At 34.7% G+C, this 22805-nt stretch overlaps 1 protein-coding gene across 1 annotated transcript in view; it reads right to left on the reverse strand.

The window, feature by feature from the left end:
* Window positions 1–594: 594 nt before the first annotated feature.
* LOC128999435 (uncharacterized) overlaps window positions 595–22805 on the reverse strand; it is a 140322-nt gene continuing 118111 nt past the window's right edge. The window contains exon 16 of the mRNA XM_054425956.1: window positions 595–772. Coding sequence (XP_054281931.1) covers window positions 595–772 — 178 coding nt within the window. The remainder of the gene's footprint in view (window positions 773–22805) is intronic.

Genomic DNA, 22805 nt, shown 5'->3' on the forward strand with positions numbered 1-22805 from the left:
AACCTTCTGTTACGTTTCCACAAGTTTGTGAAATAGAATGTTTGTAGCTAAACTTGGTCTCCACACGGCCGCTCTGCAAGGCACATTCTTTCGATAATCAGAGTATAGCATTTTATACTTATACGCCAACTCCGTGCAAGGACGGGTACTCGGGTGGTACCAAATATTTTTCATCATTTAGCGATTTTAAAACGTTAACTAATATTTCCGTCATATCGTAGTTGGAAAACAGCGATTGCTGGAAAACTTCACGCGTAAACTAGCCAGACCTAGTAGTGGTCATGAAGACAATTATTGGACAAACTAAAAAAAGAATCTAAAAAACTATAAAAAGGTATCTAAAACGTGTTGAATTATTTACATTGAACAATATTTCCTATGAGAATATGTAATAATGGTTACAACCACAACACCTTCATACCTTAATATTTTATACGAAAGTCAAAGTCTCCACTGTTTGTGATTACAAATTTTTGTTGTAAATAAAAGGTATACAATGCTAAGCTCTCCATTGAAAAGGTAAATCCCAATATAAATGAGTGAATGAAACATCTCGGATGGAACGACATATAATGAGTTAGCCACTATTATGACCTACTTGATAGAGATCCTGGTGTCGCTGTTGATAGAGCGTGTGCTCCCTATGGAGAACAGTCTCTCATCTCGTTTTAGTCTCTGACTCGCATCCTCAGAGAACTGGTAGTCATCACTGCTCACACTCACGTTGGTGTAGCCTCCAAACGGGTTGGACCCCACGCTGGATCTTTGTGACCTGAAACACATGTACTGTTTACATAACAAGCAACTCTTGTCTATCTGGAATATCTGGTCCCGCCAGCTAAGCCACCATGACACCAAGATACTTGGCGGCACGAACGGTTTGGACTTTGATGTCCCCCACCCTCAACGGCACAATGGTGTCAATACCCTTTTTGGTCAGAACATGATCTCATTTTTCCGGGCCGAATATATGGAACCTTGGGCAGCACCAGAAGTGACACTCATCGTCCGCGGGCCTTCTGTAGTATCATACATGAGGAGGCAGAACCAGAGGTAATCCGCTATAATGCGCATGAGGTATGCCGGGACGTGGAAGGTGTTCTCCAGAGCGTCCAGCATACCGCACCATCTTGCAGAATTAACCCTCCGAATGTTAAGTGTAGCTTAATCGACACATAACACGGCCGCTGTGGTGTTATGCGTCGCTTTTGCGACACACAAACATCGTTTACGGCGAAGGCTCTGGGACTGACTGAATCAGATTGAACTGGATCGAGATTGGTATCGTTGTTTTCGGCAGATTCTGAGCTTTCTCCTGATGTAGACGCTTTTAATTTTAGTTCCGAAAATATTGAAGCAGACAGCTGACGTGCGTATTTGTTAACAACTTGGTTAACCTCGCACCGATGACTGATGTGTTTTATTACGTTTATTATTGTTTTAGTGTTAAAAATCAAAAGTAGTGATATACGTGGTGCATTATAAGAAGATTTAAGTGATTTTGAAGGGCTGGTTGATGATCCTGAAGAAGTAGGTAGTGATATTGATGTAAATTATCAGCCAGATTCCTAGCTATGGTTAGGCTACGCATTCTTAGCTAAACGCTATGTACGAAATCTGTTTTTTGTCCATAACTTTTATTTGCAAACCTACTTCCTTATATTACTATATTTTTGGAATCCTCATAAAATTTTGAACAAATTCGCTATTTTAAAATATTTGTAGACCTATAAATTATAACAATTTATTGAGCGCAAACATGCATTTTTTCATTAATTTTATAATCTTTTAGAAATGTTAACCCCACAAAAATTGTTGAACATTTTTTTTGTAATGTTTTATATGTTACATTGAAGCCCATAATTTTCCAAACAAAATTATATATAAAACAGTATACTTTACATTGATTTAAGTTTTTAAGATACATTTTAATAAAACCCTGCGATTGCGCAATAAATGGGCGGTTATTAAGACCAATACTATGGACACTTTGAGGGTTAAATGCGTTTCACCACGATTACTAGAAAAATACCGGGTATGGATCATAAACATAAACAAATGACGTTGTTAGCCCGAATCCTATACTTATAGCATTGAACATATGTTTTGGCAGCTCCATTTAAGCAATGTTAAATAATGTTTATTTTCGGGCCAAAACCGTCATTTGTTTATGTTTATGATTCATACCGCGTTTCACACATCAAGTCTATCGACCAGCACAATCCTAATAGAGTAGCGATCACAGATAGTAGAACGGATAACACTATGGATAATAAACATAGACAAATTGCGTTGCTAAGTTATTAGGTGTTTATTTTTTTATTCTTTCTACAGGTGACAATTTCTTTTCCAAATGAATGATATTTTAACTAAACAGCTCTTTCAAAACAAACTATCTGTTATTGTTTTATGTTTCTGTTATGTATTGTAAGTTTATATTGAAATAAATAGTTAAATAAATGTAAGTTGAAAAATGAGCCTTATTTTGTCACTGGTTTATTTACATTAATTGAATCACATTTTTGAAAATAACAGATGATTAAATTATTAAATGCAGAGCATTTGAAACATAGAGATACAACAGTTTCTTCCCCACTAAATTTGATTCATAAGTCCAGTCTTTTCCGTTGCTTTCTTGTTCTGGCTGATTTGCGAGGAACATCTGTTGAAGCATTGTTATCTGTTTGATGATTATTATGTTCACTGGGTTGAAGCCTGATTTCTGCATTTTCAAGTTGATCATTGTTATCTTCACTGCGTTGAAGCCTGATTTCTATATTTTCCAGATATTGTCCTTGAGTATCACGTTCTGTTGTTGCGAACTGGTATTTTCTTTAGGAGATGAGCTGGAGTGTGTTTTGTCTTTTGTTTCTGGCACTGATGTTCTCTGTTCATATATAGCATGCAATGGAAGGTGATATGTAGCTACTGTACTGTAAACCAGTGTGTGTGAATCGACCAACCTCAATTCAAGGCGTTTCAAATCGAGACAATTACAATTACAATACAATTACAATTAGTTTTACAGTAAAATTATTGGATCTAAATTGCATATCATATAGGCCTTATCGGTTGAAAGAAATATGTGGTCATGTGATTGTTTACAACATGATTTTCCCTATTAAAACTGCCAAAATGTTTCTCCATGCGCGTTAACTAGCTGTATAATATCCAGTAGTAAGCATGCGATATAACATTATCTTTCTTCCTAATTCAATAAGCTGTAGCAGTCCGTTTTAACCCAGCCTACTTCGCCGATTTTTACGATTGAGGTGTCATTTAAAAGCCTAAGATCTAGCGCAGCGCAAAATGGTAATTAAAAAGGATATTTCGATCAGGGCTTCAAAAGGTTGACCCCTACGCCTTTAATTTATTCCTAGAAGGTGCTTCCAATGGTTGACCAACTTTCACAATATACAATAACAGTTTTAAAGATGAAATGTGAGCAGATTACTCATCAGATCAATTTTCAAGTCAGGTTGAAAACATAAATAGATCGTCTGCAACAGTAAAAAAGAGATGACAAAATTATGAAAATAATATAATATTGCACACTTTACACATGGTACCTCTTTAAGTGTTACATCATACTGAACCATTGTTTTTACATACATTTCTTAGGGGAATGTTAAAAAACTATGATGAACTTCCGATTTATTCAATGTAGTACAAATAATTGTTTAGCAAACCAAAACTCGGTTGTAAACTGTTAAATTGAGAAAGAGGATCAGGTCTATAGTGGCCAATTTTTCATATCACCTAGTGCTCTAAAAAATCAGTTTCTAAGATTTTAGATACGTACTAAAAAGGATTTTAAAGTATTTTCTCTCAAAGACCTAAAATAAGGTAATTATTAAAATTCTAAATAGTGGCCACTTTCAATTTCTTAAGAACAGCCAAAATGTTTCTCCATGCGCGTAAACTAGCTGTATAATATCCAGTAGTAAGCATACGTATTAATATCTTTTAATACATATTATATATATATAATTATATAGGATATAACAACGGCACGCCTAAATACCCCCATTGCAGCACATTCACATATTCAGAGAATGTATAATGATTTATTGGAAAATCCTGCCTTAAAAGTAAACTTGTCAACTTATGTCCATAAATAAGTGCTCAAATGATTCATTCATAAGAATAACATATAGGAAGTGAATAAGCAGGTTTCGTGCCAATAAAGTAGCGCACATTACAATGTTAGAGTAAGCAATAAATATAACGTAAATTTCCTCTCCTTAGTTATGGAAAATAAACAATTGTCACTTATTACGTTTGTCCTAGACAAATAAATTTGTCTATGGTTTGTCCTACTAATACAGGGCGTTTATAAAAGAATCATCAGGTTTTAAAACATGTTAGCCTATTGACGTTAATGTTAAACAAATATGTATATAAAACATATCAACAAAAAGGATAGCTCTTAAATTTGTCATAGATACCCCAACCCCTAGAAGTGCTCAATGTGCCGTCCACTATCCGTGGAGCAAGTTTCCAATCTATGCTGTAAATTGTCCCATACACCGGCTAGTATCGCAAGGTTGGTTGATTCTACGGCATTGCAAATTCGTCCACGGAGCTCTTGAAGCGTTTCAGGCATTGGCGGTACATAAACTTTGTCTTTTACATAGCCCCATAGAATAAAATTACACACTGTAAAATCAGGAGATGTAAGGAACCATTTGAGAAGGGCCAAGTCATTATTGTTATATCTGCCAATCCACCTCTGAGGTAGCTTCTCATTGAAGTTACGAACATAGATATTAAGGAGGAGGATGAGGCAGAGTTCTCAAACTAGCGATACCACCATAATACCAACATAATGCTTTGGTATGTAGGAGGAGTCTGTCTAAAACGCCTCCGAAACTCACTCTGCACGGTTATTAAAGATAAACTTGAGTCATAATGAAAAACACAAAATGTTTTTTCTTTAATTCTTATCATTTTGAAAATTATGAAAACACGTCCAAGGAAAACCAAGAATGATTATTGAGCAGCTGATTATAAAACTTGGAAACATGCTTTTTAAGCACATGTTTCAAATATTAATGTGGGACAAGAATTGGCTGAGGTACATGCCATTAAAACCTGATGATTCTTTTATAAACGCCCTGTATTATAACTGAGAATGTCTGGATGGGTGTTTCTGACAAGTAAACATTAAATATACTAAACCGACAGGGTTGAAATTTGGTTTGATGACAGCTCACATTCCCGATTAACATGTAGACATATTCTTATCTCAAAAATCCTTTCGAGCTCCGCCCCAGTGGCTCTGGATTTTCCTATGTTAACCTTATGAGTATTCATAGTCATAGTCATAGTCATAGTCATAGTTCTTTATTTTTGTACATAGTTTGTACAGTAAATAGGGTCATATATATTACAATACTAAATCTAATTAAAATCTAATATTTACAATTTACCAAGCAAAAATGAAAAGTAATAACAAAAATATTTATATCTACAGTAGGTTATATCTGGGAGGTGGAAAATTCTTCTAAGGGGCCAGTTGTATCAAATATTCTTTCAGCAATTTCCTGAACTTATTTAAATTATTTTCTCTTCTTATGTTTTCTGGAATATATTTAGGAAAAGTATATCCCATGTAGGTTGGTTTCTTTTCAAAAAACTTTAATCTATGTGGCAGGATAACCTCATTTCTCTTTCTAGTATTATACGAATGAGCTGGGGACTTAAGAGTAGGTCCCAGTAAAACAAAATCCCGAAATTGGCACACTAGCGCGCGTGGAGTGGAGCGGACATTTGTTGAACTACGTGCGTGGCAGTCTCAACGTCACAGGCATGTATCGATCGATAAGTGACTCACCGCGCGGGCGCGGTGTTGCCGAACCCTCGCCAGGCGCTAAGCAATGTAAGGCAACGCCGCATTAGCACTGGCGATGAACGAACTGTGTCAGTGGACTGGACGGCGATTCCACCCTGCTTGGAGTGACGGAGTGCACTAAAGTCACTTCCATGGCTTATTTACTTAGAACACTCGATTTTGCTCACTGCTCTTCGTTGTTAGTGGATTTATCTAAGATGGTTATTTAGCCTGTTACAATTTTATATCATAGACAAAGTAATGTTATGGGAATGAGTTTTGAAACAGTTTTGAAACAAAAGTTTTGAAGTGGAACAAGGATCATACAAAATTTTCTAAAGCAATAATTGAAATTTCTTATAAAAACCCTATAGTTTATCATGTTTTCGGATAGAACATTTAAAACCTTTTTATCTATCTATACTATTATATACAAATCTAATGGTATCTGTCTGCATGTGTGTTACTAATAGGTGCAAAAACGACTAAACCAACTGGGCTTAAATTTTACAAAAATATAGCTACTATACCAAGGACCATTATAGGACTATTCACATTTCGATACTGACCGTAGGCTTTGCCCCTTTAGCTTTAAAAGTTCTGAGGTGATCATTTTAAAAGTAAATATTCATATTAAAATATAAAAGTAAAGATAATCATATTAGTTTTGTCTGCTGTCTTTAATGCTATTTAATAACTAATAATTTTGCAACTTCAAAATTGAAATTCAAAATTGTGAATAGTAAATTAAAAGATATGTAAGATGAAGGTAAATCATGTATGTCAAAGTTCATGTATTCATGTTCATGTATTCAAGATTTGGTCAGTTTTTCTTATATCAGCCTACACAAGATTTAAAATAATCAAAACCAAAATGGTGGTATCCACTACTCACCAGATTTAAAAGTCATAACTTAAACGGCTATAAAAGTTGAATTTCGTTTCTAAAAGCGTTGGCGGGTGTGTAACTTTATATGCAACAGATTTAAAAATTAAAATGTTTCTATTTTGTGTCCTCTTCCCGTTGCAAAGCACGGGTACAACAGCTAGTTCGTGATATTTATTCCATAAACCCACTAGTTTAGGAGATACAGCCTATGACAAAATGACTTCCGGTCTACTTTTTGTATCATGCAGCTCCTAAACGAGAAAGTTTAGCGCAAAAATGCGAAGAGTAAAAAAGTGTTGTACGAAAGAAAAATAGTGGAACAAGGCTCATGAAAAATAAGCAAAAACAGAGTGAATAATATGTAATTAAATTTATCTGTTATATGTACATGGTGTAACATTATCAATTCTGAGATTACTCAAAAATGAAAAAAGTAATTACATTAATGAATGGTGCATCGGATCCAACACATGTTGGAAACATTAGTTGAAGATCAAGTTTTCTAAATACCAACGTAAATACTGTTCAACTTTACAATCATGGTGGATGGCATAGACCTAACCAAAAAAAACACTTGACAAACATACAATTTGTGAAACACTTATACTAGGCTTGTAGAACATCACAAAATGAAGTTATTTGCAATCCTGTTATTTAGTGTACTTAATTTTTTGTCAGGAAAGGTCCTTCTCTGTGTCACAATTCATGTATTTTACTGTAAAACTATTTTTATGAACAAATAGGCTTAATATTTGAATCATATTGTATTATATATTACAGTACAGTATACTCATTATATTATAAATAGAAGATAGTTTTTATTTGAATAATTTTAGATAAACATCACATTTATCATCTATCATAGAGGATTCTACTTTTTTAAATAGAGTTTGCCAATTTTTTAGCTTTCCTTTGTTCTTGAGCCAGCAAAATGTGGTTTGGTTCTCGAATGGATAGACTTCTTTGTCTTGGGTCGATGAGTTCAGGAAGTAAACATTTCATATAAAAGGTTTCAAGTTTTTCTTTCATGTTTACTTCCCAAAAGTCATCGTCCCGATCAATTTTTACAGTTTTTAGACCTTTTGGTGTCCAAATGGCAAGGATGCGGTATTTTCGATTTATTATATGCAGCTGTGAGCTGTCCTTGGATTTGGTAGAAATAGGGGTGGTTTGATTTAATATCAAAACTTTCATGACTCTTCATGACTCTTTTGAAACATGTTACCTATCAAGCCAACCCTATTTCTAATCACTTCCTCAGGCGTAATATTTTCTGCGTTTGATGGACACTTTACCTGTAAAATTCCATCATCCCCTATAAGCCCGTCAGGAAAGGCTCCCAAGAAAGTCATAATATCGTCTATGACAAAACCACAAAGCTGGACTGTGACTCCTAGTGATTGTTCAATCTGGCGTATCGCTTCTCCCTCGTGCAATTTACCGTAGTTGACAAAGTGTGTGTGCAGGGAAGTATACAAGAGTTTCTTTACCACTGGGGCACAGTTAGGCCCGGCGCATATTGAGACGCAGTCGGAGCAGCGCAGCGCAGCGCAGGGCAGTGTTTTGTAAACTACATGTTCGCTAGGACACGCGCATATTATGGCGCAGCGCAGCGCAGGGCAGTGCAGTCCCGCACGTGGACTGCGCGCACTTGTGGTCGAGTCACAAGTGTCTGTGCCACATTGCTCACCTGCGCCGGGTTGACTAGCGTTTTTGATGGTGCTATAGGATAATTAATAGAAATTGTGCGTTTTTATCCAGTTTTTACGTTACCAGTCATAGTAAGTATATAAAGAACAATTACAAAAATGAAATCTGTAAAAATAATAAAATCACTAAACATAACAAATTTGTTCGCCCTTTCCTTCTTGTTCTCTGGTGAAGAAGTAACAATAAATCTAGATCAGCACCTGAATCTGACTCAGAACTCAAATCCTAATATATAACAACATGCTCACACAAGAAACTGTATCACTCATATACGAGAACTGTACGACACTGCTTCCCAATATGCGATGTCAACTGTGCAACGCAGAATTTTTTCCCAATGCTGTCCTGTGCTGTGCTGCACTGCCCGGACCATGCCGAACAGCTCAATATGCGCCTAGGTTTTATGTTGCACACCAGCACTGTTTATGTCCATTGACATTGCATTTTCCCGAGGTTTCCCGAGGAGGCACGGGCCAGTGCAATGTGCCTTGTGGTTACAGTGTGTACGGCCAAGACGTCGGCCGAGGTGGGAGGGGTAGCTATCTATGCTGTGATCGACCTAGAGGCTTAGGATATTTCCTTCCCCACAGAAAAACATCTTGTCTCGGTCGGTGGTGTAGTGGTTAGCGCACCGGAGATATGTTCTAAAGGTTACCGGTTCGAAACCTCCGGAGGCACAAACTTTTTGATTTGATTTCTTCATTATCGTTATAGTTTATAGTTTGGTTAGGTTATGACAGTTTGATTTTATAATTATAAATTATATAATTGAATTTTAGGCATTTAAAATTTTATTTTATAAACAGAATAATCTTTTATACCAGCAGACTAATTCGTTCTAATATATCTGTAAATATTAGTTAAATTTGCCCGTTATCACATGAAACGAATATAATTTAATGCCTTAAATGTATATATTGTATTAAAAGATTTTATATTTCTACTAAACTGTATCTCGCTTCCAATCATTGCGTGGGACAGCTCGCTTCCAATCATTGCGTGGGACAGAAAGGATCTGGCATTTAATTTATATTGATTGTACACATGTTGGTTTTGTACTTATAACAGTCTAGAACTAAGAAATAGGGTATTTACTCAGGGGAGGTATAGATGAGCTTACGATGACAGCTGTGGCTTCTCATTAGCTGAGGGAACACCATTACCGTAACAATATGGTCTTCAACCACTGGCCTCGGTGGACTAGTGGTTAGCGTTTCGGGCTGAAATGCCGTGAGTGCCGGGTTCGAATCCCACTGGTGGCACTGACTTTTTGACTAAGATGTTATCATTATCAGCAAGTTTGGTTGGTTTGGTTCGGTTATGATAGTTTAATTTTATTATTAAGTCTTTATAAAATTTTAATTGAGCAATATCTAGTTTTATTTAATAAACAGAATTATTTTTTCTATTAATAAACTTTTTTTATATTATTTCGTTATCAGCAAGTTTGGTTAGTTCGGTTAGGTTATGATAGTAATTTTATAGTAAAAAATTATAAAATTGAATTTGAGGCATTTATAATTTTATTTTATGAACAGAACTATTTTTGCGATTAGTAAACCTTCATTGCCAAAATGCTCTCTATTACAGTGCTGTTCACAGAGAAATTTTGAACTAATGCCTCAATCGTACCTCCCCTAAGTCAGACCCAAGAAATAGTATTTGATAAATTGACAACATATCAATATTTTATACGTGTATTCAAATTTAAAATGTATTCAACACCACACCATTTCTTACTGTCCGCAGTTCATTTCCTTTCTTTCAATAACTATAACTATAACAACAATAATCATAACAATAATTTCGTAACAATATTTGTTCCACATTAAATAAAAAAAGTTATAAAATTAGCAGCGCATGATGAATGTAGAACCATAATAACCTGATTTGAACTCCCGCCAAATACGCCGAGCGTGCTGCTATCTCACGGAGATCTGCCAGACTACTACGCCGAATTACCGCCGCGATGGGCAACAAAAACATGTATTTTCTTAAACCATATCATGAGCACAGTTTACGTCGGATCTTCTTGAAACAAATTTTATTCGATAGATAATTAAATTTTGTAGGGGGTTTGCTTTTTCGAATTTCAAATATTCCTTTAAAAAAATCTCCACAAATTTGTAAACTTAAACAAGCGTATTTTTGCTATAATTATTTAAATATTTCTTTAATCGAAAAAATAAAAAGCAAACCCCCTGTAGAATATTATTCTCTTTCCAATGACACATCAAACGTAGTTCTATGTTTAAAAATAACGGCGCTATATGGTTCAACAGATTACATTGTTCTTATGGGGCATCAATCCAATATGGCCGACTGCTACTGCCCACTCTTAAAATTGATAGTTGTACAATTCTTTGCAATGAGAGTAGTTTCCATAATATATTGCCCGTAAACAGTTAAAATATTTAGATTTTTGAAATGTTCTTTTGCTGATGCATCATACTCTAACTTAAGCATGATCCTGATTGCTTGTTTTTGCTGTTTTAATATTTTTTCTAAATTTAACTTTTTTGTTGAACCATACAGCGCTATGCAGAACAATATATGAGAGTGAACATGGGCAAAATAAATATTTTTTAATGTTTTTAGATCACAGTAATAAGACATTTTAGATAATGCGTGAATTCCTGAATTAATTTTAACCAAAATTTTATGCACATGTTTGTTCCAATTCAGATTTTGATCAACTGTCAGACCTAAAAAATTTATACTTTTTTCGTGTTCAATGTTATGGTTATCATGTATTATTAAAGGTTCTGGTAGTAGTTTACTTTGAGCTGTCTTGAACATTACAAATTCAGTTTTTTGTGGATTCAAAAGTAAATTGTGATTTTTCAAGTAGTTTCCAAGGTTTTCCAATTCAATATAAGAACACACTTCAGTTTCTTCTTGTGAGGCAGTTGATAAAACGAGATTTGAATCATCAGCGTAAAGACACAACTTACTATTCAGCTTATAGATTAATGCGCTGTTTACTCCTCTCAGGTAGCAAAGAAAAAGCAAAGGCCCTAGAATTGATCCTTGAGGTACTCCAAACCTGATTGGCTTACAATTTGATGATATTTTTGTAATTTTATTATCTTTATTTAAGTAGGAAATTTCTAAATACTGAGATCTATCATGGAGGTAAGAACTGAACCAATTTAAAGCATTTTGAGAGAGACCAAGAATCTGAAGTTTTTCTATTAGCTTTGAATGTTTAACACTATCAAAAGCTTTTGAAAGGTCCATAAATATTCCTGTTGTAAAATTTCCTTTGTCTACTGAGTCTATAACAGACTCAATGAAAGATACAGCAGCACTAACAACTGACCTACCATGTCTGAACCCATGCTGGTTATCATCCAATAAGTTATCGCAAATTATTCATGACATTAAAAACAACATAACTGTAAACAATCCTACTTTCACAGTTCTCATTGTGTATCACAATGCCCCAATCCAATCGAAGACAAAAGGTTTACACTTATGGTCTCTGGTCTCAAGAAATATCAATAAATGTGCGTGTGCCCCAGGGTTCTGTCCTGGGTCCACTTTTGTTTTTAATATGCATTAATGATCTCCCAAATTCAGTTAATTCCTCAACTATACTTTATGCAGATGATACAACCTTTTTCCACAGTAATAATGATTTTGAACAGCTAAATTTATTATCAAAAAATACCCTCACCACATCATCAGACTGGTTCAAAGCAAATGGGTTTCTCTTAAATGAAAGTAAAACACAGAATGTTGTTTTCAGCCTAAGACCCCAACCTAATAGCGGGACTGATATCAATATCGCAGTTAATTCGGTGAAATTTTTGGGCATAAAAATAGACAGTACTCTTACCTGGGGATCTCACATTGATTATATAACACCAAAACTATCAAGAACAATATTTCTCCTAAGACGCCTGGTTCATTGCTTGGAAACAAATTCTGTTAGAACTGCCTATTTTGCCTACTTTCAATCAATAATTAGATATGGATTAATTCTATGGGGTAACTGCAGTAGAGTAGATGAAATCTTAATTCTCCAAAAAAGAGCCGTTAGGGTTATCGCTGAATCTGAACTTGATGAACATTGTAAACCTCTTTTTGTTTCAATGAAAATTCCTACTATTATTAATCTGTATATCTTTGATTTAACTGTATATGTAATAGATAACACACAAATACTAAAATTCCATGAACACAGATATAATACTAGAAATAAAAATCATACTTCCATTGACTACCACAGGCTCTCAAAATCTATAAACAGCCATGTTGTTGTAGCTCCAAAGGTTTACAATAAACTCATTGGCCTTATCTCAAAATATGATGTCAAACAATTCAAGAGAAAGTTTTATAACTGGTTATTAATAAACCCACTTTATTCACTTAATGAGGTTTTTTCTTGCCAAATTGCTTTCTAGATTTTTCTAAACACTTAAATACAAATCCCCACACTCTATTAATTAATAGTCTCTATAAATTATTCTTCACATTAAAACTATTATTGAAAACTAATCCTCTATTTTTTTATTAAGATATGATGTTATCAGAAATTATTTTATATTTGATCTGTTATTGATGTTCCAGGCCAGCTTGAAGGAGAAATTGTTTGTTTAGTTGTTTTGTTCTATCTAATATATAAAATTCTCGTGTCACAGTGTTTGTCTGCAAACTCCTCCGGAACGACTTCACCGATCGTTATGAAATTTGGTGTGTAAATTCTGTAGGTATGCGAATCGGACGTAAACTATTTCCCGTTTCAAAAATCCTTTCGGGCTCCGCCCCAGTGGCTCTGGAGTTTCCCATGTTAACCTTATGAGAAATAGAATTATTGAATCTTAACAGCTGTTTCAATTAAACAAGTTGGTTCTGTTCTATGATGTTCAATAGCATTAAAGTTACAAGGATTACCAACAGGGTGCAGCACTATTATTTCTTTTACATTTATGACAACAGCTAATTTGCAACCAAAAGGTGAGTGAGCGTAGCGAACGAACTTCAACCTGGAGGCGAGTGAGCGTAGCAAACGAGCTAACCTGAAGGCAAGTGAGCGCAGCGAACGAGCTCCAACCTAAAGGTGAGTGAGCGTAGCGAACGAACTTCAACCAGGACGTGATTGAGCCATGCGAATACTTATGAAGTTAAATGGGGCAAAGCCCGCGGGTACAGCTAGAGGTCTGTCTTAGGGGAAACCTATAACTTAGGCGATACGAAGTTCGCCGGGTCAGCTAGTATATTATATAATTTAAGTTTAATTTTATATTCACATCTACTTTAATTTGCTTCATGACAATTTGTAAAATGTAATCTGACCTATCCTATTGTACTTTATTGTACCGAATGGAAATAAATATATTTGATTTGATTTTAATGTATCACAGTTATTTGTTGCTGCTTACTTCAAATTAGCTGTTTACATAAATGCAAAAAAATTATAGTGCTGCAACCTGTTGGTAAATATTATAACTTTTTAATGCTTTTGTACAACAAACCTTTTTTGCTACAAAGAACAAACTTTTTTAGTTGAAACAGCTGAATAAATTATTTAATTCCCTTTAAATATGAATACTCATAAAGGTTAACATGGGGAACTACAGAGCCACTGGGGCGGAGCCCGAAAGGATTTTTGAGATAAGAATATGCCTATATGTTAATCGGGAATGTGAGCTATCATCATGCCAAATTTAAGCCCAATCCGTCCAGTGGTTTATGCGTGATTGAACTTCAAACAAACAAACAAGCAAACAAACATACAAACTTTCAAATCTTATAAATGTGAAAGTTTGTGTGTTTGTTTGTTTGTTTGTTTGAAGTTCAATCAAGCCTTAACTACTGGACAGATTGGGCTTAAAGTTGGCATGATGATAGCTCACATTCCCGATTAACATATAGGCATATTCTTATCTCAAAAATCCTTTCGGGCTCCGCCCCAGTGGCTCTGTAATTACCCATGTTAACCTTATGAGTATTCATATTTAAAGGGAATTAAATAATTTAGTCAGCTGTTTCAACTTAAAAAGTTGGTTCTATGATATGTAAAGCATTAAAAAGTTATAAGATTTACCAACAGGGTGCAGCACTATATTTTAATGCATTTATGAAAACAGCTAATTTGAACTAAGCAGCATCAAAAAACTGCTATACGCAATGAGAACTAACTTGAATAATTTTGATTTTTTGCGAATTTTTGATAATTTATTTTTATACATTGTTTAGGTAAAGTGGTAGAACATTATGGCCATGGTAGATGTGTAATAAGTTACTATAGAATACTATAAATTTAAAGAAGCAAATGTTATCAAACTGTGTCCTCCCTCATTGCAATCGCAAGGCTTGAGTATAACTGCAATAAGCATTTTATACTTATATGCCAACCCCGTACGAAGGACGGGTACTCTGCTAGTTTATAATATTAGTAAGATTAAAGTAAGATTAATGAATTTTGACAGCTGTTTCAACTGCACAAGTTTAAGGTTTACCAACAGGGTGCAGTACTATTATTTTTTGCATTTATGACAACAGCTAATATGAACTAATTAGCAACCAAAAGCTGTGGTACCCAATGAGAACTTTAATTTTTTCTATGGTTTAGGTAGTGGTAGAACATTATGGCTATGGTAGATGTGCTATACTATAGCATACCTGTAATATATAAGGCTATATTACATTGCCAGAAGAGTATTGAGTTCGTGTGTGTGGTTGGCTGCACTGCTGAGTGACGTCACCGACTAGGAACGATGGCACGAAGCGGAGTGGAACGTCAGACGGAGTTATCATGCAATTTAGTAAGTTGTCCCAAGTATCGGGATCTTTTAATCTTACTAAGTATTAGAAGTACAGTTATTACATTTGGCGACGAAATTAAATCCGCGTGTGCGTGAAATGTCTAGTATCGGTCGGATATCGGAGTTTAATCCGTACGAAGAAGATATTAGTTCGTATTTGTTACGTTTGAAACACTTTTTCAAGGCCAACGAAGTCAAGGACACGAAGCAGGTCTCCATCTTGATTACTGTAATAGGCCCTAAAATATTAGCCGTCCTCACCGATCTTATTTCTCCTAAGAAGATTGATGAAGAATCTTACGATAGTTTGAGCAAAATCTTGGAAGATCATTATTCTCCTAAACGCCTTGTGGTCGCTGAGCGTTATACTTTTTATAGTCGATGCCAGAAACAATCTGAAAGTATTGCAGAGTTCGTGGTGGCAGTGAAGCATTTGGCTTCGACGTGTGAATTTGGAACATTCTTATCGGATGCACTGAGGAACAAGTTAGTTTCGGGAATTAAAAATGAAGCAATTCGTCAAAAATTACTTTCCGAAGAAATGGATTTGAAGAAAACGTTGGCTCTTGCACTCAGGCTTGAACAGGCCGAGAAACAAACAGGTCTATTCTCGAATACAAGTGTTCAGGAAATTTAGAGGTTTCAGGTCAAGAAGAATGCACGTGTTTCCAACCGAGGTTCAAATTTTCACAGTGCGGGATCTAAATCAAATTCAAGTGATGTGAAGGGAGATATGTCTCAGATTAATAAGTGTTTTCGTTGTGGCAATCCAGAGCACTGTAAAAAAACAGCACAGTTATCATGTCATATGACTAGTTTCACGTTACAATTTACAGTCCACTCCTTGATCTTACAACTATAGATTCCTAGAACACAGGATAAACTATTTGATTACAATACTTTATCTCGCAACCCCAGATTTTGTTGAAACGGGACTACTGTTTTTAAATATACAATTATATAAAATAACCTCAAAGAAATTTTATATTACAAATACCCTCAAATATATGATATTATACTAAAACTACGTGGTTAAACTTTAAAACAACACTACATTGAAGTTAAAAATTTGTTCAACAACTTTAGAATTGTTTGTCATAAATTGAATTCATGCGATGGAATTGCACTAAAAGTAACTTAGAGGATTGGGTTTTGTGTTGTGTGTGAAGACGATTTTATTGTTAGTTCTGTACGGGGTACTGCAGAGGTCGTGTTTTGTTTACTATTTGTTTCTTGTTATTATTTCAGTTCTTGTTAGTTCCTCTAACCTTTTACAGTAAGAGTACACTTTAAAAGTGAGGTTTAAAAGTTAAAAACTGACTACATTGAATAAACCATAACATCTTCAGACAACAATACAATCAGCTGATTAGTTTGTAAACAAGTACGTTGACTTTCACCACAACTGATTTAAAAGGTTTGGGTGTTTAGTATGAATTTTAAAGAAAGTAAAAAGGTGTGCAATTTTTAAGCCACCCTAATGATTGATAATTGGTAAAAAAGACACTTTCGGGGTTATGTAAGATTTTACTATTGTTTGAAATAATCTAAAATCGTTTAAAAATAACTTGCAAAGCGGACGGAGACTGTTGCATTGTTGTGGCAGACTTAGGCCGCATGCCTCGGCATGCACTACATCTAACCTCCAGCGGTCACGTATTACTAAAGCTGCCATATCTGAGTTAATATTCATCCAATATTAAAGATTAAGGTGTCAATCGATTTGTAATTGCATTTTCTGAAAGAAGTTATTCTTGTAAAGTTTTTGTAAACTCAACGGTTTTTGAGTTATTTAAGAAACAAAATTTTAAATGGATGCTATTTTGTTTTATGATATTTAAAAATGAACAGAACTTTTTTGTAGCTTTTTCTAGTTGTCATAAATGTTTTTGCAAAGTTTCAACGTTGTATCTCTTACCACTTTTTAGAAAACAATTAATAAGCGAAAAAACAAAATGGCGGCTGTGTGAGTAACTAAGGACTTCCGGTCAATTTAAATATGATATTTGGATTTGTTTCTTACCCAGGAACAATACCCTAAAATATCCTACTTGAATTCTGAAACACGCTGTATATTGTGACGCATAGCGGCACGCTATATTTTATATATAGTATGTGCATTTCGCGAAGCCGGGCTACATGGCCAACTCGTAGCCTGCCGCGACTGCATCAACGCTCTATCCCCACCTTCCTACTCTTGTCCTCCATCTTGGCTCATCTCCCTCTTCAACTTCGGCATCTTGAAACAAGAACCAATTTCTAGGACCGTGACCCGAAACTGATAAGTTACAATTAGTATATGGATGTAGATAGATATAAGTACCAATTATGGTTGGCTAAGTCAGAACACAAGCGGGGAGCCCTTCTGGCTCACCCGACCGTTGAAATGTAGGAATTTACAACTTAGCCGGTTAGTTGCCCTCTGCAACCAACCATTCCAAACCTGAAAACTAAACCACATGTTCCCAGAATGTAACTTAACAGTTTTTCAATCAATTCATACATATTTCACATTCCGTATTCAATTACATATCATTCATTCACTCATCAAGATTAGTAAGAAATTATCCATGTTCAGTTCATAGTTGGAAGGATAGGTTAATACTTAAATAGTTAGTTAAATTAGTGTAAATCAAAGCTGGCTAGGCAAGTGTTCTGATCTGGGTAAAAGGTATCCGTCCCTCTGGTCCCCAGCAATCCATAAATAATAAATAATTTTAAAAAAATAGATAAATAATAATAATAATAGATAAATAATAATAATAATATAATAATATTAAATAATAATAATAGATAATAATAATAATAGATAGAAATAATAATAATAGATAAATAATTTTATTGATAGCAGATTCAGCACGCTTAAATTAGGTTTGGCCCAGACACAGCTATTCCTAACCTATTGCATTACCCTGTTTATTCCCTCCTGATTACCCGAATTCTCACCAATATACCCATCACCCCCATATCATCCTAATTAACCCCATATAACACCTTTCTTCCTTCACCCTGCCGGCTACAATATTCATTTGTTATACCAAACTAAATTCAACAGTAATTACAATATGACAAACATAATATGTTCTATACAATTGAAATTGTATAGACAAATTTATTCGTCGGAGTTAAGCGATTTTGTATATACCGAAGTTAAAGTAAGCTATATCTCTAAACAATGTGAATAAACAAAGAAAAGAAGAATACCTTGGTCCAAATTAATAGCTTGAGTTGGACAACTCCAGCTATAAAACCGAGCTCCACCGCGCCCATCCCGCGTCTACGCCACAGGGATCCCGTCAAGTGTAGTTTGTAAAACATTTTGGAGGCTCGTGTAGAATGGGCCTTAAGGTAGTTCTAACTACACACCTGTGCTGACGACGTACAGATATACGCCGGCAGCGCCAGTGGTTGACAGGGCAATGGTGTCTGGGCGTACCGCCCATCCATTGTGTTACATATCGATGGGAGCGACTAGCTGTCACTTCAGCAGCCTCTCACACAATGTCATAGCGGCCGACACGACGTTGACTTGCTACGGAAAGAAACTATTTCAGCGCTCCACGCGGCTAGTGTCTGGAACTATCTGAGGCTAGATACACCAACGAGGAAAAAAAGAGGCAAGGTGAGGTAAGATACACCAATGAGGAAAGAGGAGGTAAACTGAAGCAAGATACACCATCAAGGAAAGAGAGAGGCATCTGAGGCAAGATCGACCATTGGGAGTAGCATTAATATATATATATATGGGTCAATCCATATCAAGTGATCCAATAAAAAATAATTTGGTTGCTGGACCATTTTTAATATTTTTTATTTTTTATATATTGTTCCCTCATGTTTTGGAAGTTCAAAAATGATTTTATTAAATTTTTATCCCTTCCAATTTTTTTGTAGCGGCCATTTTTGTCTTGCAGCGCACGGTGATTTTTGAGTTTGCAGACGTTAACGTAAACGAACATATCTTTTTACCTACTTAAGTTACACAAATGCAACCAAATTCACTTTGTTCATCATTTTCCCATCTTTAATTTTGGTTATGATCATAATCAGCCTAATTTGTACCCACATGGGTGAAAAAAATTTTTAAAAACAAGCAACGGAAACAAATAAATTTCACTTTTTGAAGCCTATTTTTTCCATGAAGGATTTGTAAATTACTGATATTTTTTATTTAATTACATATACTAGTGTATTCTATGTAGCTAGAGTTATAACACTGATATATGTGTCCTTTAATTTTGGCAATTTTTTGAAAATATAGATTTTTCAATTTTCGTAAAGTTTGGAGCTTAATATCTCTGATGGGACATGGGATTAAAATTTGATTTTTTCACAGGATGTTCTTCTGTATATGAGGAAACTACAGTAAAAGATTTATCATTGATATTTTACTGTGGTAAAAGTTATGAATTTTTGGAAACGGTAAGAAATTGCATAGTGTTTGGTGTAGTAGAGACTAGTCCACAGGTTAAATACTGACCTTTATTGCTTCAAAAGGCAGACAATTTACTACTTTTAAATAGATAACAAATACTTTACACCTTAAACTATAATATTTTAAATATAACAAATATTATTAGAAATTTTATTTGTTTAACAAATTTAAAATCGTATAAATGTTAAGTATAACAACACTTTCAGTGACGGTGTTAATCATATCAATACTTTGGTAAAAACTATTCATTTCGAAAGGCCTTTAAAGATTCATAATTGTATTGTGCTTCAGTAATTGAATGTTTTTAACTGTAGGCTTACAAGTAGGGCTTAAATATTGCTGGCTAATAATATATAATTAGGCTAAACATTTTGTTTTAAAATGCAAAGAAATCCACAAAATAATAGAACAACAATTGTGTTATGTGTTACGACAAACTAATCATAAAAGCACTTACATTTATCTTATGTTTTCCTAGTTGGAATGAGTATTAAGAAAAATGCTTATTTCATCAGACAGTTTTTGTAATATATTATATACTCTTCCAGTTGCCGTTTTGAGTTCTTGAAATCACAGTTTTCTTAAAATTTTGTTAATAGGTACCCAAACTTTGTCATTTTTAGACTTTCTAAAAGTTGTTCTTGGTCCAGCAGGATGGTAAAAGTGCACATACACATCACTATTTTCCAAACTTAATTGTTCGATTTGTGCCAACCACCACTGCCCATCATATACACAAGCCACCAAGTCGTCAGTTTCTAGGGTCAATGGTACAATTTTGCATATGCAATGGTCTTCGTAAATGTCACTTTTTGATGTTATAAAGCACCTTATTGTGTTTTTTGAAACCCCATAAAATTTATGATAACTCTTCATTCCCTTGACCTGTACACAGTTTTCAAATATGGTTTTAAGTTCTTCGATGTGAGTCAGAATTTCTTCCTTCAGGAAAATATGTAATCCCTTTGATGTTATGTTTGCAAAATTCGTACATCTTCTCTACACTTAGAATCTGATCTGTTGAGGTTCTTTTTAAACTGGCCTTCACGTTTGTAAAATGAACTTCACGTTTTGTTGTTCCCCCAATTCCATCGCATGCATTTTTGCCATGGCAGGAGGCAAAAAAGTGCCATTCAGCATCTAATTAAAAAGTCCCTTTTATGGTTGCAGGGATTTGAAAAGTTTTTCTTATTTTTATATTGGGAACCACTTCCGTCATAAAAATAAATAACCTTTTCAACTCTAGGCAAGTTTAGCCAGCAATATTTAAGCCCTACTTGTAAGCCTACAGTTAAAAACATTCAATTACTGAAGCACAATAAAATTATGAATCTTTAAAGGCCTTTCAAAATTAATAGTTTTTACCAAAGTATTGATATGATTGACACCGTCACTGAAAGTGGTGTTATACTTAACGGGAATGTTGCTGGAAGTCAACAGTCCCGGAAGATCAAATAATTTATACCTGTGCCGCTAGGTCAAAAACTACAATGTTTGCAATGTCTGTAGATCAAAAGTCCCAGTAAGTCAAATAATACAGTCCGAGCTAAAAGAGTGGTCTATGTTAAAGCTTATTGGGAATTTTACCTAATGCAACAGCAGTTTTAATATAACGAAATACGGTAAAATACAAGTTCAGTTTCGCTGAGTCAACAGTGCCGGAAGATCAAAAGCAATAAAAGTGAACATCGATTCAGTGTAAAGTAGACCTCCTGCAACGATTACTACACCAACAAAACTCGCTTTTAGTTACTTCGTGTTTTGTCATAATTAGAATAGAGCTAAAATTATCATATTTGGTACATAGCTTATCTATTAATGCTTTTTTTTTTTTTATCTACGCCAGTGGCATTTTTTGTATTGAGGTAATTTCAAACACTTTTAAGGGAAAGCGGTCCAAACCCATCAAAGTTTTGTGGATGTGCCGGGGATTGAACCCGTCCCTCCCGCACCGAAGTCCGAGACGCTAACCACTAGGCTAGCAACACAACCAAAAAAAAACCTTCTTGCAGACTGTTTGGTCAACACTGTAAATAGGTATAGCCTTTCGTCAAAATTTGTGGCATAAAATACCCGCAAGGACGATCTGAAAATTTCTGGTTATTATATACGTTTGTAAAAGGAGATCCATTTAATTGTAGAACTATTTTATGAGTTAAAATGTAGTCTACATATAAACTGTGTAAATGTATTACGCCTCGGAAGGGTTGAAACCTGTCCAAACTATCATATATATTATTAAAACGTAAATGGGGTTTTTTCACGATTCTGAATCAACCAGACGATGGATTTTCATTAGTTTTGTGTTGAAAGAAAGACAATTTTGAGAACTAGGGAATTTCAACGCTATAATTTAAAATTAGTGTCCCAGTTTTTTTTATAAATTAAGTTTTAGTTTTTAAAAAGTCTAGCAGCCGATGCTAACCTTCTCCAATAAGTCAATGCTTCTAGCTAGCTTTTAGTACAATATAATTTGCTTAACATAACAGCTGTAACATTCAGCATTTGTGACACAAATTCAGCATTTGGAAGAAAATTCAAATACATACTTATGGTTGGCTTATTTATACTATGTGTAATGCTGACAATTGATACATTTAATTCTTCGGTACGAGGATGGCAGATTAATTAAATATGCATAGTAAAATACAGTAGTAGCATTGTTTTATCTATGGTAGTAGGATGTTCAAATTATTTTTTAAAGTATTCTTTGTAATCATCGATTTGTTTTAGTCCAATATAATTTGTTTTCACTAACAGCTGGTTGAATGTGCTATGTATACTTATAAAAGGCAAAGCCCTCACTGACACACTCACTCTCACTCACTCATCATCACTAATTCTCCCACTTCCCATTTACCTAGGAGGCTGAAATTCGATACACCGATTCTTTGGGCATTAAATAGGAAAACTAAGTAATTTTTATTATGATAGGGCATTCGAGCTTCGCATCAGTGGCTCTGTAGTTTCCCATGTTAACCTTATGATTTTTCATATTTAAAAGGAACTAGTGTACCTGTTGCTCGAATTCGAGCAATTGCTAAGTATTAGAGGCGTTATTTTAAAATGAATAACACTCATAATATCTGATGACTAAGATTCAACTCAAAGATTATGGAAATACTCAAGATGTACATAACAGATCGATATAATCAACATTTCTTG

The sequence above is a fragment of the Macrosteles quadrilineatus genome, unplaced genomic scaffold, assembly GCF_028750875.1.
Source record: "Macrosteles quadrilineatus isolate MER2022 unplaced genomic scaffold, UCM_ALF_1.0 Scaffold_8__2_contigs__length_117827958, whole genome shotgun sequence".
Classification (NCBI taxonomy): domain Eukaryota; kingdom Metazoa; phylum Arthropoda; class Insecta; order Hemiptera; family Cicadellidae; genus Macrosteles; species Macrosteles quadrilineatus.